This window comes from Psittacula echo, assembly GCF_963264785.1.
Source record: "Psittacula echo genome assembly, chromosome: 17".
Classification (NCBI taxonomy): domain Eukaryota; kingdom Metazoa; phylum Chordata; class Aves; order Psittaciformes; family Psittacidae; genus Psittacula; species Psittacula echo.
This window is the reverse complement of record NC_137753.1, coordinates 7,714,799-7,739,322: the sequence shown is the minus strand read 5'-3', so window position 1 is coordinate 7,739,322 and position 24,524 is coordinate 7,714,799. Positions and strand designations below refer to the sequence as shown.

The 24,524-nt window shown below is 50.2% G+C and overlaps 2 protein-coding genes across 3 annotated transcripts; both read right to left on the bottom strand.

The window, feature by feature from the left end:
• Nucleotides 1-620: 620 nt before the first annotated feature.
• DDOST (dolichyl-diphosphooligosaccharide--protein glycosyltransferase non-catalytic subunit) lies at nt 621-5,600 on the bottom strand. Of its 2 annotated transcripts, none has more exons than XM_080631236.1 (11): nt 5,447-5,600; nt 4,988-5,098; nt 4,658-4,744; nt 4,186-4,289; nt 3,753-3,847; nt 3,305-3,398; nt 2,753-2,901; nt 1,611-1,758; nt 1,389-1,509; nt 1,176-1,282; nt 621-1,095 (listed from the first exon to the last, which is right to left on the bottom strand). In XM_080631236.1, the coding sequence occupies exons 1-11, from the start codon at nt 5,583-5,585 to the stop codon at nt 946-948; spliced, it is 1,305 nt and encodes a 434-aa protein (XP_080487362.1). In that variant the 5' UTR covers nt 5,586-5,600; the 3' UTR covers nt 621-945. The 2 variants fall into 2 exon arrangements, with proteins under 2 accessions (XP_080487362.1, XP_080487363.1); XM_080631237.1 differs by having other exon boundaries at nt 5,264-5,577.
• KIF17 (kinesin family member 17) lies at nt 5,600-24,484 on the bottom strand (the record flags this gene model as incomplete). Its single annotated transcript, XM_080631235.1, has 13 exons — nt 5,600-6,091; nt 6,237-6,357; nt 6,508-6,575; nt 6,759-7,017; nt 8,384-8,615; nt 12,095-12,464; nt 13,510-13,657; nt 14,623-14,720; nt 15,789-16,241; nt 18,944-19,133; nt 22,331-22,432; nt 22,825-22,971; nt 24,254-24,484. 13 exons carry the CDS (start codon nt 24,482-24,484, stop codon nt 5,967-5,969), a joined length of 2,544 nt encoding a protein of 847 aa, XP_080487361.1. The 3' UTR covers nt 5,600-5,966.
• Nucleotides 24,485-24,524: the final 40 nt, after the last annotated feature.

Genomic DNA, 24,524 nt, shown 5'->3' with positions numbered 1-24,524 from the left:
CCGCTCGACCAATCAGTGAGCGCTGGGCGGGACGTGGCTCCGCCCCCTGCCCGCGGCGCCGCGCGGGGGGGTTCTTGCCCCCCAAAGCTGCCCCCAAGACCCCATCCCCTCATTGACCCCTTTTATTCTGACCGCAGGCAGGGACGGAGGAAACCCCAGGGCCGTTTCCTTGTCTTTGACCTCGAAACACCCCAGGGGCACCCAAAATAGCCCCATGGGTCCCCCAGAATACCCCCAGGGGTGCCCTGAAACAGCTGCTGATGCCACCCCCCCCGCCCATCCCACCCCTGTGCTCCCTCTTTCCCCCTGTTCTTGGGATCGCATCTTCTGGCTGCTCCTTCCCTCCCACCCCCATCAATGTGCATTTTGGGGTGCCCCTGAACTCACCTTATTGCTTATTGGACCCCAAGTGGCTTTTGGGGTGCCCAGCCTTCCTCAGTGACACCCTGGGCCCCTCCGTGCACTCCAGACTCCACTGTTGCCTTCCAGCCCACTCCAGCCCTGGCACCATCTGACTGTTGCCTCACAGCCCACCCAAAGGACACCCAGAGCTGGAGCTATGGGGACCTGGCGAGAGCCCCACAAGGTGAATTCACTTAGCTTGGGCCCCGGGAGACAGGAGCAAGACTTTATTTTGGAAAAGGGAGTTAATCTCAAACTAAACCGTTCCAACAGCAGCATGAGACAACGGTCACGAATCCATGAGGGAACAGTGCTGGAAGCATCGTGGTTCCAGGGCTGCAGACACTTCGGGGACAGATTCCCCTCCCCACACCCCTCAATGTGATTTTCTTTACTATTAGTTCCTGCTCTGTGTAAAAATAAAAAGACCATAATACAAATCCAGGGAGTGTCTGGCACCCACCAGTCCTCACACGGATACAACCAAGGGGCCTGAGTGCAGCCCAGTGCCAGGGAAGAGGCTCCTCTCCCTCCATGGGGAGCTCAGTCAGACTTCTCCTTCTCCTTCATGTGCAGGAAGACAATGCTGAACATGAAGAGACCGACCATCATGGAGAAGGCACCAGCATAGTACGGGTATGCGGAGGGGATGAACCGTTCGTACTGCGTGTGCTGGAGGGGACGCACGGACACCTGGGAGGGGACAGAGCAGCCCTTCGAGTCCAGCACCCCATAAACTCACCCCCCAGGTGATTAATCCCCCCTGGGCTCACCTGGGTGGAGGAGTAGAGGTGGGTGTAACCCAGGCGGTTATAATCCACTTTGAACTGAAACACGCCATAGACATCCGGCAGCTTGAAGCGCACGCTGTATTTGCCGCCTGGGATAGAGACAGCGGTGACATTGAGGTGATGGTGACATTGAAGTGACAGCAGTGAGTGGTGGGATCGGGCCCCTAGCAGGGCTGGGGCATCGAAGGAACCTACCATTCCTCTTCAGGAAGGTCCGCACGAAGGGATCGATGCGGACAAACTCCAGCTGAATGTCATCGCCATCAAAGGGGACCCACTTGCCATCAGAAAGCTTCTCGATGACAATGCTGTACTCCTGGAACAAACCCACAACAGGGGATGTTAATGAGTGACGCCTGAAAACGAACCTCAGCCCATTATGAGTTCCCATGTCCCCTCCCAAGTGAGCAGCCATACCACGAGGTCGGTGACAGTGTAGGCACTGGGAGGTGTGAGTTCCCCCACACGGTGGTGGGACACGGCTCCGACGCGCAGCACTCCCTCTTCCTTGAACACCCAGCGGGACAGGGCAATGGCCAGCTCGTAATTACCCGTCTGTGAGTACCTGTGGATGGAGGAATGCTGGGAAAGCACAGCAGCCATGCCCTAATACCACGCCATGTGCCTGAACCATTAATAGATGTGAAAGAAACACAAAGAGATCCGGGGTGAAAGGAGGGAACAGCTTCCCAAAGCACTTTGTTCCAAAAGGCCAGAGGAATACATCACCCAGATAACACCTGGGGAAACCCCAAGCAAAATATGGGATGGAGAACAGCTCTGAGAAGGACTTTGGGGTGTTGAGTGATGAGAAGCTTCCCCATGACCCAGCTTCACTGTGTGCTTGAGCCCAGAACCCCCCCCGTGTGCTGGGCTGCACCTCCAGAGTGTGAGCAGCAGCTCAGGGAGGGGATCCTGCCCCTCTGCTGTGCTCTGGGGAGACCCCCCCTGCAGCCCTGATCCAGCCCTGGGGCAGCAGCACAAGAGGGACGTGGAGCTGCTGGAGCGAGGCCAGAGGAGGCCACGGAGATGCTGCGAGGGCTGGAGCAGCTCTGCTCTGGAGCCAGGCTGAGAGAGCTGGGCTGGGGCAGCCTGGAGAAGAGAAGGCTCCTGAAGGGGAGACCTGAGAGCAGCTCCAGTGCCTGAAGGGGCTGCAGGAAACCTGGAGAGGGGCTTGGGACAAGGGCCTGTAGGGACAGGCCAAGGGGAATGGCTTGAACCTGCCAGAGGGGAGACTGAGATGAGCTCTTAGGCAGAAGTTCTTCCCTGTGAGGGTGCTGAGGCGCTGGCCCAGGGTGCCCAGAGAAGCTGTGGCTGCCCCATCCCTGGCAGTGTTCAAGGCCAGGCTGGACACAGGGGCTTGGAGCAAGCTGCTCTAGTGGAAGGTGTCCCCGACCATGGCAGGGAACTGGAACTGGATGAGCTTTAAGGTCGCTTCAACCCAAACCATTCCATGATTCTATGATTTAATTAAAGCTTTCCACTATGAACACGAATATTTGCAGGATTTTCTTCATTAAGCAGCTCCCCAAATACTCCTCAGCAGGGAGCCAACATACCTCTTGGAGCCAGGAGTAGCTTTCTGCACAGCAGAATTGAAGAAAGCATCACTAAAGAAATCCAAGGATCCACTGAAAACCACACGGGCGTTGTTCCGGGCCTGGAGTCCAGCGATCAGAAGTGTGTTCTTCCCCACTGCATGTGGGTACTGGAAAGGAATGTATTTAGGATAAGTTTAGCCCATGTGGGGATGATTAAAGAAGAGTTAATCTGGTTTGTGGTGGGGTGGGACAGCAGCTGGCACAGCCTGTAATTAAGGAGAAACCAAGAAGCTTGGAATAACCAGTGCTGGGGTTTTCACAGCTCCTGGAACGGGATATGGAGAGGCAATTTGGTCTAGGCAGGGTTTTCTTCCGTTGCTTCCCTCACACTAGATATATTGCCACCAACAGAAAGCCAAGAGGAAGATTCCCACCAGGGCATTGTCAGAAAGCAGACAACAGCCTGAGCCTTTCAAGGAGATGAAACACTTGGGTATGTTCCCAAGTGGCTGAAATCTGAGGGACTTAACTGTAGAAGCTCAAAAGAAGAGAAGTAGTAAAAGAACGTACCTGAGTAATGGGTTTATCTGGGAAGAAGGAGTAAGAGGTGGAAGAGCCAGTCAGGATATCCAGCACCAGTGGGTTGTCGGGATCAGCCACCATCCTTGCAGGGAGAGGCACAGTGAGCAGCACAAAGTCACTCTGGGACCCCCACAAAGGGACATGCAGCCACCAACTCAGGCACCCAACCATGCTCAGATGCAGCAAGGCAGAGCGTGCACACACAGAGAAATTAAGTATTTCCACAAGATATCCAGTCAAGCTTCAGTGATTTATGTTAAGAAACATTCCTAATTCAAGGACTGAGCTGTTCTGGAGACTTTATTATCATCTGAAACCAAGACATGGCTCTGTTAAGAGTCACAGCCACTCACCCTAAGCATACCTCGCAGCACATCTGTGTTTTCACTCTGCCTCCCCAACCACCAGCACCTCCCCTCCCTCCCACCTGACTCACCCAACTCCTCGGAACAGGATGGGGTTCAGTGCTGCTCTCCCCACGATGGTGGGGGCCTTCAGGAGGTTTTCAGTGTCCGCAACTATGAGTGTGTGCTAGGGGAAACAGGAGAGAGAACAGTGTCACTGTGGTGCAGGGCGGGTTCATGTCAGGCTCTCACAGCTTCTCGTTGGATGGCGCTTGGAGCAACCTGCTCTAGTGGAAGGTGTTCCTGCCTGTGGCAGGAGATTGGAACTGGATGAACTTTAAGGTCCCTTCCAACCCAAATCACACCATGCTTCTATGATTATTTATGACTTTCCTGGGAGGAAGGTGGGAAAGCAGAAAACAGATGGAGAAAAGAAAGGGAAAACAAGGACAGGAGATTCATCCCTAAAGTTTACACAACAGTTCTAATTGAAAATACCCAAATCATCCTGGCAAATCAACATACCTGGCCTGGGTCGGATATATCATAGTTGTGATGGTCGATGACAGCTGTCCTCTCCTCATCAAACTCAATCCCACACTCGCTGCCCAGCTCTCGCAGTGGGTCACCTGAAGGACAAAGCAGATTCTTTGTTACGCAGCACATTCAGGACATGATGACAGTCTCAGCACTCAAAATAAAGAGTAAATTCAGCTCAGAGCCATGCATTCTGCACTCCACAAGCCAAACCCTGAGGAGCAACACAAGCTCCCTGTTGCTAAATCCCTGTTAAAACATCAGTAAAAGCTGTTTATCACCTCCTTCCTCACAGTACAAACCCTCACAATGAGAAACTGTTTTCACACCATTTTTGCTGCAGGAACTCACAGAAAGACAAATAAGCTATTTGTTCACTGCAGAGCATAAGCAGCAGAGGTGCCCATTACAACAAGTGGCTGAAACACCCCAATTAGCTCTGGTGAACGCCTGTACTCACCGATGTCTGAGCTGGCGGCAACGAGGACGCTGCCACCACCATCAATGAAGGCAGTGATAGTCTCCACATTGATGTTTCCACCAAAATCTGAAAGCGCACACCAGAAATTCATAAGCAGTTCTCAGAAATAACACCACAGCAGAATGAAACCACAGCAAAACACCAAATCATTTCTCTCATGGCTGAAGGAACCTCTGCTGAATGCCTTGGGTGCACCAGCAGTTTGCTACAGACACAAGGGATAACATCCAAAGCATAAGATTTGATTAAAATCCACAGAACAGTTGGAAATCCCCTTCAAAACCACTCAAAGAGCCCTCTGCTATTTACCTTCTATGGAGGGTGAGAAGATGATCAAGTTGTCATACAGAAACTCTCCGTATTTAATCAGGGACAGGCCAGCATCATCCGCCGTGCGGAAGGTGAGATCGAAGCCCCTGTCTGCAATCCAACAATTTAGTGTGTCACAACACTGACACATAAAGCAACATCAAGATCCTAAGGTTTATTTCCCCAGTAAACAGCCGTGTCTGGGGGGAAAGTGGCACTGGAGCTTTATGGGAGCATCACTGGGGTGTTCCCACATAAAACCAAAAGGGACTAAACCTGGAGAGCCGCTTTGTTGCAAGTGGCTGACACCCATCAAGCGGAGACTTGGAACCCAGGCAGGAGTGGAGAAACACCTCCCTCAGCCCCGGGGGTCCCCCGTCTCCTCCTCATCCTCACCAGGGGACCCCGTTCTCCTCCCTCAGCCCGGCGCGGGGTCCCGAGCCGCCCCCCGAGCCCTACCCGCGAGGCTGCGGAAGAAGAGCGAGTGCGTGTCCCGCAGGTTGCTGTTCTCCAGCAGCACCAGGGTGCGGGGACCCCCCTCAGCGCCGGCCGCCGCCACCACCAGGAGCCACCACAGACAGAGCACGGCCAGCGCCATCTTGCCCCCCGGCGCCAAGCTTCCCCCGGAAGCGGACGGGAGAGGGTAGCCAATCAGAACGGGGAGCCGCGCGCACGACGGCCAATCAGCGACAGACAACTCCTCGCCGGCGGCCAATCAGAGGGGCGCCGTCAGGATCCCTCCGCGGCCACCGTAGCAGCGTGGCGGCGGTCGCGGTGCCGCGCATGGGAGAAGGCAGGAGCGCAGTAAAAGAGCTCGAATGGCGGTGTCAGAGTGGTTTATTGCAGCGGTGGAGGGTCCAGGGTGCGAGAGACCGTGGCGACAGCGAGCTCACCTGTGTCCCGCACCCTGCTGTGCAGCAAGAGCGTTTTGGTGCAAAACCGCAGAGATTTGGCGTCTTCCGCGTCAGCAGTGGCGGGATCAGAGGCGGTGGCCGCCGGAACCCTTCTTGCTCTTGGTGCTGGCGGTGGTGGGAGCGAAAACCAGGGCCTGGAGGCGAAAGGGTCGGGGCCGGGCACACAGAGCCCCCTCGGGCCCCGGGGTGGCTATGGGAGGAGGGAAGACGCCTGGTGAGCATTGGCCTTGTGGGACACAGAAACGGCCCAGTCCTGCCCCTATTGAATCAAGGCAGCTGGGCCAAAAAAGCTCTCCCTCAGAAGTGAGAAAAGCAAAGGAGAAGTCCGGGATTACCTCGGGTTGGGGTCAGGTCGGGGTGCAGGATCTCGCTGGTGCGCCGGGGTCGGAAGTAGTTGGAGGCAATGGTCTCGCTGTCCCTCCTGTTGAGCACCAGCTTGTAGCAGTCTTCCTCGGGCTGGAGGTGGGAGACCGTCATCAGCGCCAAGCCCTGTGCTAGTACACAGGTTGTGTGGCTTGGGAATGGGGCAAAAGTGGCAAAACACCATGATGGGAATGGGGCAAAATGGTAAAACATGATGGGAAAGGAAGGAGGAATGTGCCATACCGCTGGTGCTCTGCTCTCAGCCAAGGGGCTGTCATGGGAAGGTCTGGACAGTGGCAGGGCTGGAACTGCTGGGAGAGGAGACCGGTGTTAAAGGCTCGCTTAATGCTCTCCTGATCCCTGCACCACTCCCTGACCACAAGGCTCAGAGATTCCCAAAGGATCCATGTCTTACACAAACTTTCCAGACAGACTGTCTATATACAAGAGAGATTTCAGAACCCGGAAGCACCACATCAGGACGCTCCTGTTACCTGCAGGCAGGTGGGTTCTATGGATGACAGGGTCTGGAATTTTCCAGGAGCCGGTTTCCTCATCCCAGATGGATTCGCGCTTCATCCTCTCCAGGTTGCTGTAGTTGCAGTCACGGCGGACGAGCAACTGCACCCGATCCAGCAGCTGTTGGCAGAGCATCAGGTCTCTCTCCAGGTGACGGATGGTGCTCAGGTAATCGATCTTCTCCAGTTCAAACTCCAACTGCAGGTCTTTGATCTCAGTCTCTGCAGCTTGTAGCTGGGATGTAAAATAAATCATTGGGGTTGTAAAGGAGAGAGCACAGGGATTTGTCAGGTGGAGGGATGGAGACACACACAAAAAAGCTTTAATATTTTGAATTTAAAAATTAGGATGAGATTTGTACCTTAAGGACCTTAAGCTCATCCAGTTCCAACCCCTCTGCCATGGGCAGGGACACCTCACACTAAACCATGTCACCCCAAGACTGCTCTCCAACCTGGCCTTGAACACTGCCAGGGATGGAGCATTCACAACTTCCTTGGGCAACCCATTCCAGTGCCTCTTCACCCTTATAGTAAAGAACTCTTCCCTTATCTCTGACCTGAACTTCCCATTTCAGTTTGAACCCATCACCCCTTGTCCTATCGCTACAGTCCCTGATGAAGAGTCCCTCTCCAGCATCCTTGTAGCCCCCTTCAGACACCGGAAGCTGCTCTGAGGTCTCCACGCAGCTTCTCTTCTCCAAGCTGAACAGCCCCCATTTTCTCAGCCTGGCTCCATACAGGGATAAGAAACCCCCGGAATTTCCTAGCACTGACAAAAAAGGAAAATATTTCTTAGGAAATATTTGTTTGATTACCTAAATACCAAAATAAAGCAAGTTCTTAACTTGCAGGTTTAGCACTGCGCACACACAAACACAGAGTTTTTCTGAAACCTCCTCGGATTCTGACTCATCAGATCAAACCTGATGTGCTAAAATTTAAGGGCATTGCTTTTGTATTAACTTTATTTATGTTTCATCCCCCCACCCCCGAGCACTTTTGACAGGGTAATTTCTTCCCGCAATGAGCTGAGGAGGAAGCTGTGCAATAGATCGCACACGTCAGCAGAGGGAGTTGCATCCTCTCATCACCAAACACCACCAGACATCATAGTCATAGAATCACAAGTTGATTTGGGTTGGAAGGAACCTTAAAGCTCCTCCAGCTCCAACCCCCTGCCATGGGCAGGGACACCTTCCACTGGAGCAGCTTGCTCCAAGCCCCTGTGTCCAACCTGGCCTTGAACACTGCCAGGGATGGGGCAGCCACAGCTTCTCTGGGCACCCTGGGCCAGCGCCTCAGCACCCTCACAGGGAAGAACTACTGCCTAATCATCCTCCAGGCAGTGCCACACACAGAGATCAGCCTTTAAAATGGGGGAGATTTGGGGTTTCACCAACCTAATTCACTGCCCTGAGGGCTGCTGCATCTGGGATTTCATAGCAACATGTGCAAATGGGCATATAGGGACTAACACGTGGAATATTTGGCACAGCCAGCATCACTTCATAACATGCTGATCTAAAACAACTCCTTAGCCTAAAGAGAAAGTTCACAGAGGACGAAAAAGATGAGAAGGACATCAGGGGGCTGCTCACCCTTCTCTGCATCTTCTCCAGAAGCTTGCTCTTGGCTCGAACCTCCTCGTGGATGGAGTCATAGACGTTGAGCAGCACCCAGTCACTGCTGTCCTCGGTCACCTGCTGCAGCGCGGCCACCAGCTGCATGCGCCGCTCATCTGCGTATCTCTTCCGACGCTTGTGCTTCTCCTTGAGGTCCTTGTTTTTTGCCTGCTCCCCCCCTACTACCTGTTGCTCCAGCACCTGCAGCCTGGGAAAGGGAAACACTGCCCTCAGGAATGTGTATCCTCACCTGGATGATGTTTGGGAAGCTGCAGTGCAGAAAATAGTGATGTCTGATGAGATTTGCTGCCCTGAGTAACCACGGCAAATCCCACTTTTGTTTTGGTTTATGAGAAACTGAACATGACCGAGCTTCAGTGTGTGTTTGCAGCCCAGAAGCCACCTGTGAGCTGGGCTGCATCACCAACAGCTTGAGCAGCAGGTTGAAGTAGTTGATCCTGCCCCTTTACTGCACTCTGAGGAGATCCCAGTTACAGCAGTGTGCAGTTCTGGTATCCTCAACTTAAGGACATGGAGCTGTTGGAGCAAGGGGCTGGAGCACCTCCAGAACGAAGACAGGCTGAGAACACTGGGGCTGTTCAGCTTGGAGAAGAGAAGCAGCATGGAGACCTCAGAGCAGCTTCCAGTGCCTGAAGGGGACCCACAAGGATGCCAGAGAGTGACTTCTCATCAGGGACTGTAGCAACAGGACAAGAGGTGGTGGGTTCAAACTGAAACAGGGGAAGTTCAGGTTAGATAGAAGGGAAGAGTTCTTTACTATGAGGATGGTGAGGCACTGGAATGGGTTGCCCAAGGAAGCTGTGGCTGCCCCATCCCTGGCAGTGCTCAAGGCCAGGTTGGACACAGGGGCTTGGAGCAAGCTGCTCCAGTGGAAGGGGTCCCTGCCCGTGGCAGGGATTGGAACTGGAGGAGCTTTAAGGTCCCTTCAACCCAAACCAGTCTGGGATTATGATTCTATTAACAGTTTCTCTGGCCCCAAGGCAAAACATGTTTCTCCAAACACCTCTGCTGACAATTATGTCTGGAAATTTGTATCTACACACAGAGGATTCTTTTCAAAAATCCTGTTTCCTAAAATTTATATTTATTATTGAAATGCATATTGATAAGTTCTTAATTTTCAATTCTTCTTTCTTGTTTTCAAAGATTCTAAAAGCAAGCCAAAATGGTTTTTGAGCACTCCCAGGGACGATGACTCCAGCACTGCCCTGGGTAGCCTGTTCCAATGCCTGAGCTCCCTCTGGGGAAGGAATTGTTCCTCAGCTCCATCTAAACCTGCCCTGGTGCAGCTTGAGGCCGTTTCCTCTTGTCCCATCCCTTGTTCCTTGGGAGCAGAGCCCAGCCCCTCCTGGCTCCATCCTCCTCTCAGGCACTTGTAGGGAGCGATCAGGTCCCCCCTGAGCCTTCTCTTCTCCAGACTGAACCCCCCAGGTCCCTCAGCCCTTCCCCATCACACTGTGCTCCAGGCCCTGCACCAGCTCCATTCCCTTCTCTGGCCCCGCTCCAGCACCTCAATGTCTCTCTTGTAGTGAGGGGCCCAGAGCTGAACACAGGATTCGAGGTGCAGCCTCCCCAGTGCCCAGTGCAGGGGCACAATCCCTGCCCTGGCCCGGCTGCCGCACTGGTGCTGATCCAGGCCAGGATGCTGGGGGCTTCCTGGCTGCCTGGGCACAAGCTGCTCATGCTGAGCTCCATCAATCAGCACCTCCAGCTCCTTCCCCATGAGCAGTTTCCAGCCGCTCTTCCCCAAGCCTGGAGCATTGCAGGGGGTTGTTGTGACCCAAGTGCAGGATCCAGCACTTTGCCTTGTTGAACCTCATCCCATTGGCAACAGCCCATGGATCCAACCTGTCCAGATCCCTCTGCAGAGCCTCCTGCCCTCCAGCAGATCAACACTCCCACCCAGCCTGGTGTCATCTGCAAGCTCACTGAGGGTACCCTTGATCCCCTTGTCCAGATCATCAATGAAAATATTAAACAACACTGGCCCTAGCACTGAGCCCTGAGGGACACCACTAGTGACTGGTCACCAACTAGATGTGACACCATTTACCACCACTCCTTGGGCTCTCCCACCTAGCCAGTTTTCAACCCAGCTACCTGCCACAAACCCATGTTTGAAATCAAATCCTTCTCATGTCCTTGAATGCTCTGACATGGAAATAAAGCCGTGCTCCAGAGCTGTTCTCTTTGTCTGCACAGGGATCTGAAGCAGAGCAGACAGCTCAGCTTGACCAGTGCTGTCCAATCAGACAAAAGCCCACTGCTGATCAAATCTCTTCTGATAGTAACCTCTTAATCATCTTCAAACCACCCAAAAGAGCTCACCCCACTGGAGGTAGCCTAATACTGTACTTTACTGTGCTTGCCAAGTAGCCTTTAGTTTCTTTTGCTTAACACACGATTGAATCCTTGCTGAGTACCTGAGCTCTCCCGGCCAGCCTGATGTGCAATGCTTTTAACAGGCAGCTTTGCTAATCCCCACTCCTGCAGAACCAAACCCTCCTGCTTCATCTGCACAGAGCTCTGGTGTTAACAGCAGAATTAGAAAAGCATTTTCCACTTCTTTGTTACAAAAAAGAACGCTGCAGTAGAACTGTTAGAGTCACAACACCCTTTTCTTTGGAGAGCTCTCCACTGACAGACAGAATTGCCCTCAAATTACAGACACTGCTACTGGAGATTTCTTAATAGCTCCTTTTTTTAGCTGGGAGAGCCCCAACAGGGTGAACTTGCACCACAGGAGCTCACGGTAAAGCTGAAAGACTGGTTAAACCCCACGGAACTGTTCAAACTCAAACTCTGTCATCTACAATCTATCTTATGTTAAGTATTTCTAATTTTAATATAATTCCACACAATGGATTAAAAGAGAGCTATTGGTAGAATTTGCTTCAAGCGTGTATTTCTGAACCAGCCCTAAACTCCCGTGCTGTGTCAGTGTGCTGTGTTGTATTCTGGAAGGAGTTCTAAAGGAATTCTAAAGGAATTCTCTCAAGATGGCTCTTGCCCAGAGGAAAACCTTCAAGACAGGATGCCCCCGAGATGGGCCAAGCGTGAGTCTTAAGCCTCATGCTTGAGAGGTGCCCCTAAAATGTGTTTATTGGGAAATTTTGGTGTCAGTTGCGGCTGAGGTCTTGCAAACACTGTCAGGTGCAGGAGTTAGAGGCAGAAGTGACCTCAGTGACAAGACAGCGTGGCAGAGAACACGCTTCCCTCCTGCTTCCAGGCACAGCAAGCAGCACAGCCTTACTTGTACTGGCATTGGAGAGCTCAAGAACCCTTTCCAAGAGGAAGAGGAGGCTGCCCCCAAAACCTCTTTGGACACTTAAGTTCTGTCAGTGACCACCAAGACTCAACTTTGTAAACACCTCATAAACTACACCTGCAGAATGCCAGAGAAGGAAGAGACCTCCCTTCCTACCAATCCAGGAAGGCTCAGCAAGAAAGCACACTTGTTTGCTTCCACAGCTGCTGACACAGACATCTCCAGACCTTTTCTCTCATAATTCTTGCACTTGGCATCATGGAATGCTGCAGCTAACAGCTATTTATCTGCCCAAATAAGACGAAGTTAATTTTGGGGTAAAGAACATGTATCTGCCTGGTTTTGTGAGCTGAAGCTCAACAGTTGTAATACAGGGGAAGAACAGGGCTGCCTCTCACCTGCATGCCCAGGAGGCAGTTAGCAGTGCTGCCGTAGTCACTGACCTGGCAAGAACCTGCTGCTGGTCTGCAGGCAGGGCCATCCCCTCAGCAGTGACAGCCAGCCCTGTGCCAGCACTCCTGCTCACATCACCAGTGTCTTGGACAGCCTGAGGTGCTGCTAGGTCCTGAGGACAAGAGGAAACCAAAAGCCGCATCTCTGAAAAGAGCGAGCACCAGAGCATTGGCATTACCCACTCAGGTTTATTCAACCTGGTGAGGAGAAGAAGCTTGAGGGGTACCTGGACTGATGCTGGTCCTTCATCTACTGCAGCAACAGTGTCTTTGGGCAAAGGCGGCTCATCAGGAGCAGTTTCAGTCCTTGCGGTAGCTGAAGAGTCAAAAAGGGAATACCCACAATGTCAGTAAAAAGCACTGCAAAATTGAGCATAAACCCTGGGAAAACATCACACAAAGTCTTCACCAAACACTAGGAACATTGTGTCTGGAAGGAAAAGGTCTGTTATGTACCTTCTTATGCTGGTCAGTAAAAGCCATCAGGGTTTTTATATACCCAGAGGACATATCAGGGTAGAAACACAGGGGCTGGGAGGACCTGGATCCTCGTGGTTGCACACAAATAACACCCCCTCTATTTCAGAGGCTGGGAAATGGCACATTTGTAATCAGATGAGGTGTGGGGGGTGGAAAAACCTCTCACCTTAGAGAGTGATAGCATCAAAAATGAAGGATATATGTTCAGGAATGAATATTGGATGGTAAGTGCTGTACAAGCACATTGCAAAATGTGCTCTGAGGCACTGTGGAAATGTAAATGGGAACCAGAAATGGAGAGCTGGCAGCAGTTTATAGGTATGTGAGAGGAATATCCACCCTCCAGCAGAGCGATGGTGGTGATAATTCACCAGGAGACCAAGGGCTGTATCCCATTTACATGCAATGGAACAGACTGCAGCAGCCACCCTCATCTTGGGTGTGTGAGTTGTACAAAAGCCAATGGGATCAGGACAGAGCAGCGCCTGCCAAGACCAGTCACCCCTGCAGCTCAAACCCCTGCTCCAGAGAAACCTGCCCTCAGGCAGAAGAACCTCACAGGTACATGGGCAAAAGAAATCACATTTCATCACCTCAAGGATTACCGCCAGGGCCAGGCTAGTCCTGACAGGGAAAAGAAGTCAGGGAGGTAGGGAAGAGGACAAAGCTGGGACAGAGTCTTACAGAGAGCTGGAGTTACCACTCCTGCTGTTGATAAGGGCAGGTTGAGAGCAGGGTCTGCTGTTGCTGAGGGTGGCACTTGCTGCAGTAGCAGTCGCTGACACTTTAAAGTGGCTGTGCCAGATCTGACTTTGCAAAAGCAGCTGCTCCCTAAAGCAGGAGGGAACCCTCAGCCTGGCTCACACCCTCCACATCCACACCTGCTTCCTTCCTGAGGTTCTCCTCCAGAGCAGATAGCTTGAGATCATAGTGGGTCCTCAGGCTACTGATGTCCTCCTCCAGGCGGGCACGGGACACCTGCTCCGCTTCATAGCTGGCCTTTAGCTGGGCCAGTCTCTCATCATACTCCTGAAAGGCACAGCACACAGCTTGGGCACCATATGTACACAAGGTCCCATCGAGGTCACACTCATGTCCATCCCAGTAAAACTTTCCAATGCTAGATTCATTTGACTTTTACTGTGATTTAAGTCACCACAGTAGTGATGGAAGGAGACTAATTAGCCCTAGGAACCGCTGTCTTGGGCAGATGTGGTGCCCTGGAAGGAGCTCTGTAAAGAGCAAGGAGTTAGTTTTATTTCCTTCTGGCCCCCAACTCCTCATTCTTCCTTCTGCTCCATATCCCTTCTTTATCTTCATCCTTGTACTGTTCTTAACGTCTTTGACTACTGCTTTCCTCCTCTCCATTTCTCCCTCCTCTGAAAGGAAGAATCCAAGTTTCACTTCAAAAATTCTTCTTGGAAATCCATTCTAATTCATCTCAGAGAGGTGGGAACAGTGCTGAGAGAAAAGAGCATTGTAAACAAGGCCTCCATCAGCACAAGTTCTGTCTATAGGAGAAGACCAAAATAGCATCACAGAATCCTAGAATGGTTTGTGTCGGAAGGAACTTTAAAGCTCCTCCCTTCCCAACCCCTGCCATGGACAGGGACACCTTCCACTAGAGCAGCTTGCTCCAAGCCCCTGTGTCCAGCCTGGCCTTGAACACTGCCAGGGATGGGGCAGCCACAGCTTCTCTGGGCACCCTGGGCCAGCGCCTCAGCACCCTCACAGGGAAGAGCTTCTGCCTAAGAGCTCAGCTCAGCCTACCCTCTGGACATTCCCCTTGTCCTGTCCCTGCAGGCCCTTGTCCAAAGCCCCTCTCCAGCTTTCTTGTCAGCCCCCTGCAGAAGTAGAAAGAAGCATAGGAAGGAGTAGTACAGGAAGTTCTGAAAAGGCTGAACCACACAGCCCCACACCATACTTGTAATGATCGTTATAAAACTCCACAAGCCTTAGTCAAAGACACTACAGGATACCTCCTCCTGACTTACTTCTCTGATCAGCTGCTTCTCTGCTTCAAGATCTACCTGGGGTTCGAGGAGGGGAGGCGGCTTCACTGCCAGGTTAGCAGTCTCAGCATCCAGAAGCCCTACAAAGCAAAGCAGAAATAAAAATCACTCCCAATTTCTGGGTGGGATTGTCTGTAGAATGCTGGAAACAGAACAAAGAACCTGGCTGCTGGCAAAGAACATCACAATCCGGGTGCTCCTTTAAGCTGTGCTCATGTGCCAGCATCTGTGCTGCCAAAACACCCACTGGCCTGCGCCTCTGTAGGTGCAGGAGAGGAGTCAGCACGGAGCAGGGCGGGAGAGGTATAAGCTTTGGGTATATTAAAGTGAATATAAATCTAATCTCCTTCACAGAGTAAAAGGAGAGTCTTCTCCAGGGCTATGCTAACAGGTTTGGAAGATAAGAGACACTGGCAAGGAGATGAAAGGTGCAAGGAGATTGCCTTTGTTCTTCACAGATGTTTCTGAAAGGTGGCAGAAAAGGGGAAAAAATAATCTTACAGTCTTCTTGCTCTGCTTGAAGTTGTGCTTTTTTTCGTGGGGGTTATTCTCAAAAGGGGATTAGCTCCCTAAGAATGCTCTTATCACTTTGTTCCCACATTTGCTACTCCTATTTTATAGCAAGGAACATCTCTGAGGCTGGGCTGAATCCTCAATGGGAACACAGTGCTGCTCTCTGTCAGCAGTGGGTAAAACTCTTGTAGCACCAAAAATGCACAGCGTAGGAGAACAGGGGCTGAGTGCTAACTTTGAAAACATATATATATACACACACATATACACATTTAATAAAAAATTTTACATTGTTATTTCTTTTACAGCTCATTTTTGCTCTGCCAGGTGAAACCTCTTCTCTTACTGACCAAATTCTATTCGGAATGAATGACCAAGAAGAATCAAGGATTTGAATCATGTCATTTTCTAACAGAATCAGTCACTATTGAAAATAGTGAATAATTGAGATGTTTTTTACCAGTGGAATGAGGTCAATTTGGCAACAGTGGAGGAAAAGTCTATTACCAGAATGAAGAACTCTTCCTCCAACAGGTAAGGGAAGGGTTGAGGTGAAATCCGGTGAGCATTTTCATGTAAAATCCTTTTTCCTGACAAAGATAAAACATCTCTGCAGCCACTAAGGGCTCTCCTACCTGCCAAGTTATTCACGCCCATCCGTTCAGCTAGAATGGCCTTCAGCTTCTTAATCTCCTCCTGATACTCCGTCAGCAGAGTATCCTTGGGGTCCTCATTGATACAGGGCTTGTTCTTGATGTTTTTCGCTCGATTAGCATAGCGCAACGTACTGAGGCTCTCATCATAGTTGTTATCAGCTGGAGATAAGCACGCAACCATCAGAGTCTTGGTGTTCCCCCCAAGGGAGTCCTGCAGCAGCCTGGTCAGCTTGGAGTCTCGGTAGGGGACGTGCTTACACTTGCCATCAACCAGGGCTGAGATGACGTTGCCCAAAGCTGAGAGGGAGAGGTTGATTTTGATGGCCTCTTTGAGCCGCTCCCCCATGGCTCCAGTTTTCGACTGTCTCTCGCTTCCTGCCAGATCCACTAAATTGAGTTTTGCAGCCCTGAGGTGGTCCAGCCCTCGCTCATCTGCAAGAGAACAATTCCAGGTTAGGCTCTTCTTAAGAGGAAGCATCTTAACATGTTTTAGTGCTTCCTTGAACAAGATCTTGCGGGGTAAAAATTCATGCCCATTTTTACTCTCCCAGTGAGTTCTAAACACAGACACAGACATACACCCCTACACACACATCCTCCACATATTTCCACACTGTTTAGAATTCCACACAAGTAACAAGGTCAGACCATGACTGCAAGAAATTGGGACTGTGCTCAGCCCTAACCACCTGAATGAGGAAACAGATCTCAGTGAATGAGGAGACAGGCCCAGTGAGCTGGTGCCATTCCCATCATAATGTTTTAAGGCAAGAAAAGACGTGAGCTGAGTTACCGCTGACTCCCCAGCTACATAGGTGCACACCTTACAAGTGTATCAGGCTTTCTGACTTGCATTTTGAGGCTGGACTTATGTGTTGACACAAATTCCCTGTGGTGTACATCTAGTCGCTTTAGAAAGCCCTCAGTTTGACTGGCTAACATAACTTTCCCAGCCTCGTGCAGAGCAAAGAGTTGGACACATATGCCCAGATCCCAGACTACTGTTTTAAGCACTGGACCATGCTCTTGGGTGTCCATATCCCAACCATTCCTTAGATTGCAGCCTAAATTCAAGGGAAGAGCTCCCTTAGTGCTCCAAGCAGAGAAAGCATCAAGGTTTTAACTAAGTCCACCCTTTTCTGGACAGACTTTACAAATCCCAGCCTTGAATTGAGTCAGAATTAAGATTTATGGCTGTGGACAGTACCTAAACTTGAGCAATGAATAATGTGATACATGGGGGAAAGTGAAAAGTTCACAGGTAAACACGCCCCCCAAAAGACCCCTACATTTTATTGCCACAGGGTATTTCCCCACTTACAGCAATAGATTGTTAACTATGGGACGTAACATTTGCCACTGAACAAACTTGTTTCACTCCAGATCTTTCTGGGGTGTTAAGACATGGAAGGACAGGAAAAAAAATAGATGGAGCTGAAACAGAGCACCTCTCACTATCTCTTCTGAGTGGACAATCACAAAAAGAGTTTCTGACCTTTTCCCTCCTTCCCCCAGTTTATGTTATCACTGAGAGGCAATTAAAAAGCAGGTTTGGTTCCTGCTAGTCCTTTTGCCCATGGTCACTGTTTGTTTGAGTCTTGGAGCTCAGTGTGTTGGTTTCCATGGTGTGACAAGGTCCCCAGGCTCTTGCTAAATGCCTGCAGCAGCCTCAAAGTCTTTTGTCATACTCACACAGTCTATTGCACAAGCACTGGCTATCATCCTCATTAACAAATGAAACCTTAAGCACAAGGTAAAGGAATCAAACATCTGCTGCTCTTAACTACAGCAAAAATACTGATGGTAACTTGCACATCTCAAACATCTGCAGTCAGATAGCCTGGTATTTGCCATCATTCCTGAATGTGATACTTTAAAAATGAGTAATTTTAGTCCACATCATTGCAAAGAGATCCTTTAAAGCAGCAGCTTCCTGTAAATTATCATTAACTATAGATTTAACTGGAAAATAAGTTTGAACTACTCCATGCACCTCTTCAAGAAGCCTAAAGATGACAACAAAAACACCAACTTCATTAGCTGTTTCAACTAATGATGACACAAGTAGAACCATCCAGTTACAGGAGTTGTGCCTGACCCCGCAACTTTCTCCTCAGATATTCCAGCTGTCTCCCATTTAACTGCCAAACCAACAAGTTTCCCACCTGCCATCCTGTTCCATGTAACAAGCTTTCAAAGCTTTAAATCAGAGAAATTCAAGCTAGATTAGGAGCCCTGCACCAATCTGGGACACAAGAGTGTAAATGTTTCTTTTTGCTTGTTAGGATTAAAGTTGGGATTTTACGGACCCACACAGTGCAGGGATTAGCATCCACTGGCTGTGCTAATTGACAAATACCACCCCCCCACCCCCCTACACACCCTCCCCCGTATTTTGGGTAGAGGAAAATGAGGTCTTGTCAGCAACATCTGGAACCACAATTTAGGAAGACATTGTGTAACTTTCCCATGACTGAAACAGCTGAAGAAAACGAAGCCAAATTGTTTGCAGCCTCAGTGAGGTCAAAAGAGAATATAGGAAGCTAATTCCTTTCTTAGTCCCAGAAAAAACCCTTTTGATGTCTGTGTTCAGACCAAGCAAGGCAGCTTTCTCAGCTAAAGAAATGTCAATGGAAATGAGATACTTGAGAAAGGAAAATTATTCACTAAAACATTATGAAGGGATTCTTTTATTCTGTCTTTAAAAGATGAGCCCTATGATTAAGATCAGCGGAGGAACTGTTGCATGAAATGATATGACTTGCATTGCAAAGGAGGGCAGATCAGACAGGTAACAACAGAAGTTTCTCCAGTCACTGTATGAGCTGTGAGATTTAGCCCCTTTCACTGAAGAAAAAGGTTTAAGAAGATAAAGGAATGGAAAGAGAATTAAATATGTTCCCAGTTTGAGTGTAAGACATTTCACTCCCAAGGGGGAATCTAGGAAAAGAAAAAGACTTTGGCTACTCAGCCATTTCACACTGTGAAGAATGTCCACACCAGGGCACAATTCTGATGTCTACCAGACCTAAAATCATTTAGGCTCTCAGTTTAGCTGTGGGGTGACTGGTCAGACCACACAGATTCTGTGCTCTGCCAGGCCCAGGCCTACCACAGCACATCCAGCTACCTACCTACGGTGCAGATCTCCATGTTGACAGTGAAGATGGCATGGGACCGGGATGAGTCCTTATTCATGAGGGTGTAACCCACTGCACGGTTGCTGCAGCCTGTCTCCATGAGCTGCTCACACTGTACCACACTGTGCACAGTGTGCAGAGAGAGCCCCTTCACGTACACCCCCTTCTCTGGGTGCTCCTTCAGCTGCAAACAGAGGGAAAACAAGACAGGTTAGAACAAGACATACTGAGACTGCAGGAAGTTATGGTGGGAACTGGAAGCTTGAGGGCTATGGGAGTTTTGCCTTTGAAGTTAAACAATGCTAAGGCAAAACCATATCTGACTGCCACTAAAAAGCTATAGTGTTTCTGAAGGAGGAATAAAACCAGACAAAAACAAGGAACCTGTTTCATGGCTTTGCAGGGAAAAGGAATTAAAAGTTTGCTGATTGATTCAGACATCTCCTGCCAGGCCATGAGAAACTCAGGTTCTCTGTGCTGAGCCGCCTTCTGCCTCCCCTGTTATTAAGCTGTGCATTTTAAAAGAGAACTGAAATGTTTTTCACCTATTACGGCAAAGGCTCCAGTACCTCTCCACTCATAGGGAGCTTTTTTTGAAAGCAAAGCACAGATTGAGCAGTCACAGACACTGTCACCGGTGCTGTGCTAACCCCTCCGCTCTGAGAGGGTGGCTTGATCCCGCTGACAAAACCCCCAAAGTCACACCCAGCACTCTCAGGATTTTTCTCCAGATTAGTTCATTTTTAAGATGCTCTAAAATCCTATTGAGGCACCTGGGTGGAGACAGAGCGGTAAATACCAAACAGCAGCTTTTCAGCCATTATCAATCACGCAGAAGAAAAACTTCATCCCACATCCAATAAATGACTAAATGCTCCAAATCTTGACTGACCTGTCAAACCTACATAAAACTCTCAAAACAATCGAGATCCTGCACGCCCCCCTCCACACTCTGAATTTTAAAGGAGCTGCATTCATTTTCAATAGCTACACTACACCCCACATCTGCTGAGTTCATAACCAAAAGTCTATTTTTATGGTGGCAGCTGTGATATGGTTGTCATGACTCGGTGTCACAGAGTGATAGATGCTACATTTGGCAGTGTGACTCCCAGAGAAGAGCCCCAGATACCTGAGTGATGCACTTGCCACAAAAAGCTATGTAAAATAGAGTGCTTGCTGTTAAAACCTCTGCACAGAACTGAGTGGAAGTGGCTGGAAACTAAACCAGGCAGGATTTTAGCCTTGTTTTAAAGTTGTGCCTGGCCAGAATGAACCCAGTTCATTCAATCACAGACAGTGTTCACGCACTATGACTTTTGCCTGTGCTACAGGAGAACTCTATGGCTGGCCCAACTGTATTTGAGGATGCTGCAGAGTCCCTGAGGAGCAGCCAACAGAGGACATGGCTGTTTAATTCCACCACAGACCGACAGGGGCATTTCCTTACAGATCTCTGTAAAACCTACTCTTCCCATGGTTTCATACCATAGGAGGTGACTGTGGGCTTCAGAATCATCAGTCGTTACTGTTAAAAGGCAAAAGAGCAATCAGAAATGGGACTCTGGAGGAGAACTGTGAGACACAGGAAATCCCAAACAAAACTACAGGCTGGGCGGAGACTGGATGGAGAGCAGCCCTGAGGAGAAGGATGGTGGCTGGTGAGAGGCTCCCCATGACCGGGCTTCAGTGCTGGCTTGAGCCCAGAACCCCCCCGTGTGCTGGGCTGCACCTCCAGAGCGTGAGCAGCAGCTCAGGGAGGGGATCCTGCCCCTCTGCTGTGCTCTGGGGAGACCCCCCTTGCAGCCCTGATCCAGCCCTGGGGCAGCAGCACAAGAGGGACGTGGAGCTGCTGGAGCGAGGCCAGAGGAGGCCATGGAGATGCTGCGAGGGCTGGAGCAGCTCTGCTCTGGAGCCAGGCTGAGAGAGCTGGGCTGGGGCAGCCTGGAGAAGAGAAGGCTCCTGAAGGGGAGACCTCAGAGCAGCTCCAGTGCCTAAAGGGGCTGCAGGAAACCTGGAGAGGGGCTTGAGACAAGGGCCTGCAGGGACAGGCCAAGGGGAATGGCTTGAACCTGCCAGAGGGGAGACTGAGATGAGCTCTTAGGCAGAAGCTCTTCCCTGTGAGGGTGCTGAGGCGCTGGCCCAGGGTGCCCAGAGAAGCTGTGGCTGCCCCATCCCTGGCAGTGTTCAAGGCCAGGTTGGACACAGGGGCTTGGAGCAAGCTGCTCCAGTGGAAGGGGTCTGTGCCCGTGGCAGGGGGTTGGACCTAGAGGATCTTTGAAGTCCCTTCCAACCCAAACCACTCTGTTATTCTGTGATTAATTCTATGATTCAGTGACACAGAAGAAAGCAGTGGGTCAATCTGGCATTTCTTTCTCCACAGGACACAACTCCCCTAATTACTAGGTGGAGGCAGCAACAGGCAGCTGCTGTTACCAGTGGGATGGTGTTACCCTGGCAACTGTTCTGCCCAACTCCTGCCCTCCCAGTGCCATCTGCAGTCGTCATGGAAACCGGTGTCACTGCTGATGTGGAACAAAAGCTGGGAAACTGTAGCAAGTGCCTTCTGAACCAGCCAGTGCCCTTCTCCCATCCTCCCTTCCACACCCACAGGCCGAGCACACTTGGATCATGGAGCAGAGAGGGGTTTGCCTCCTTTAAAGCCATGGTAAAACAACAGATCTGCCCCGGAAAGTGGGTCTGTCACCATCTCCCGTGCAGCAGGTGGTGCTAGTGCCTCGAGTTTCTTCACCAAGGGCAGTCCTGCAGAGAAGGAAATTGGACAGGAGATCCGCAGCTCCCACCAGGAATACACGCAAAAGGATCCACAAAGCCACTAAGAAGGAAAAATCAGCCCCTGCTTGGGATTTCAGGACTGTTCTTCCTCCTGTGTTCCTGGAAACAGCCTGCCTTCCCCATATGTGCCCGTGGGGAACAATGTCTGCTGCATCTCCTCAAAGAAGGATCAGCCTTTTCTGTTTTAGACAGATAATGAGATCATTCACAGCTACACTACATCAGATTTGTATGGCACAGAATCCTCCCGCTTTAGAGACTGCTATGAGAGGAAGAGATTAGGAAGAAATTGCCCCATCAGTACTTTATTCCATCCTTGTCCAGTAATGACTTTGACACTAAGCTACCGGACACTATCCAGTCGGACACACGGGACATGTCTGACTGGATCCTGTTCCTCCTGCCACTGAACCTTCACTAAAGTCCCTCAAAATCTCCTCTTGGCTCTCATATTCATCACTATGATTTTGTAGTCTGGCATTCAGCTTCTGACAGAGCATATTATTGCACTTCTATGAGACATTCACAATGACACTTATCTGAAGAAATTAAAGCACGTCCTAAGACAAACTGACTCCGCCTCACCTCCAGCTTCTGCTTGGTATCAGCTCCTAGTAGGTCTCGTACATCTTCATTGTAAATCTCCAGGTAGGAAGCTCTCACCAAGAACTTGGCATTTTCAGCACACTGCACCAAAGGGAGGATTTTCAGGCGAGGTTCTCCAAATGGAGGCAAGCAGGCAGCCCACGTTGCCCCTCAGTGACAGCTGGGTGCCTTCAGCACTTCATCAAATCTCTGCTGGCATTTCATTCCCAGGTGTAACCACTCCACACACTCACTATAGGGACTTTTGGTCTTTAAACACTTCAAGTGGGAGCCCATGAAGTCACAGAGATGAGGGTGCAGCTCATCTGACTATATAGGAGCCTCAGCTTTAAGAGAGGCAGCATACCCCAAAGCCTGGCCCCATTCTTGCTGCTGAGTGCAATAAGCACTCGCTCCTCAGGGTATGACACAAGAAACATCTTTCTAGATATCATGCCATCTTACAACAGAACCTCTTTCATGTTGTTACCTACCTGCACACTCTCAAAAATGTGTTCAAATGCCCTGGGAATTATGCCTTTCTGTGCAGAAGGCTCCACAACTCCTTGCATGGTGAATGATTTCCCACTGCCAGTCTGGCCATAGGCAAATATGGTACCATTGTAGCCTTCGGTGACACCCTGGAAATGAAGGACAATCAAACAGAAAAGCCATTATCTTCACCCTTTGGTAACTGGAAAGGCACTGTCCAGATTCAATCCCATCTCAAAAAAGGTATTTTAGAGGAAAAGTTGTAAATAAACATCGAACAACTACTTGATCTTCACAAGTCATCAGAGTATAACAACTAAATAACACATTCTGCTAGGTTATAAATGGAAAACCTGCAGAAACGCAGGTGTTTAAAAGTTGGCAACACTTAGAATAGCAGAGTATTTTTGTCATAGGGCAGAAAAGTCTTGTGAAAACCAGAGACACAAATGGAATGCCAGAATAGGGTAGCCAAAGGGATGGTCTCTAGCTCAGAGCCATTTTAACTTGGAGAGCTGGCTGAAAGAAAGCCTCACCTTCACTTGTTCCTATTTCAGAGAACCATGGGAGGAACATTAGATATTTGGATTTCTTAAGGCTTAAATAAGAACCCCCCCAACTATTAACTCTAGTAACGCACTGTTTCAGACCCTGCTTGTTCTCACGATCAGGGATTTCCATCTTAAGAATACCATTAGCCATTTCATCCCTCTTTTCTTCTAACAAAATTGGATTCTTCGGGGGGATGTTAGGCTTTTTCCCCCTTAACTGGTTCCTTCCTCACCCTGGCTGTTTGCCATGCAGCAAATGGATCCCCTCTCATTTTGCTACTCTAAACCAGGCTGAGGTTCCCTATCTTCAGTAAAAACATCCCTAAAGCCATCAGAAGTACTCTTTATCCCCATCTCACCACATCACCTTCAACTGCAGTTTCTAGCCAGCCAACATTTCTAGGGCCTGCTCAGGGGGTTCATCTTTCATATAAACATCTGCCTAAAACAATTTAATGTAATTCTATCCTCAGTGCCCCTCTGGCTGTTGAAAAAGTTGTTTTCCTTCTCAATTTCCCAGCCCACTGCTGGGACACTGTTTTGCCCACCCCAGGGTTGCAGCTAAACCTTTTGAAGCAGGAAACAGGGCTGTTTCTGACTATAAATCATGCCAGCTGGGGGTCACCTATCCATGTGAAACTCCTCAACCCATGTCCTGAGCTATGTGTTCATAGAATCAACCAGACTGCAAAAGACCTTTAAGCTCACCAATTCCAACCGTTCCCCAGCACTGCCAAGGCCACCACTAACCCATGGCACTGAGGCCTCGTCTCCAAGGGGTGTGAACACTTGCAGGGATGGTGACTGCAGCCCTGCCCTGGGCAGCCTGTTCCTGTTGCCTGTGTCCCTGTGTGCATGGCTTGCTTCAGGCACCACTCACCTCCACGAGCGGGTAGGCAATCTCATTGTAGATCTGCTCCGTGCTGTGCTCCTGGCAGTACGCCCCATCGAAGGTGAACTGCTTCAGGGGCTCACTGGCAGCAGCAGGGTTCTGGAGGAAGCACTGGCCCCGGGTGCTCTCCATGCTCACAACCGCCTTACAGTGAAGAGCTCTCTCACGCACGTTCATGGGCCGGCAGCGCACGATCACCTTCACCGCCTCTGAGGCCATTTAGTCCTGGCCCGGCTCAACCCCACACGCACTCACCTGG

What these genes read in the sequence shown, in the direction of transcription:
- DDOST (XM_080631236.1), bottom strand. Translation starts at nt 5,585, where the DNA reads ATGGCGCTGGCCGTGCTCTGTCTGTGGTGGCTCCTGGTGGTGGCGGCG. An exon ending in CTTCTTCCGCAGCCTCGCGG is followed by an intron (nt 5,099 to 5,446) that starts GTAGGGCTCGGG and finishes GTTGGATTGCAG; the next exon opens with ACAGGGGCTTCGATCTCACC. An exon ending in ACACTGTCACCGACCTCGTG is followed by an intron (nt 1,510 to 1,610) that starts GTATGGCTGCTC and finishes GGTTTGTTCCAG; the next exon opens with GAGTACAGCATTGTCATCGA.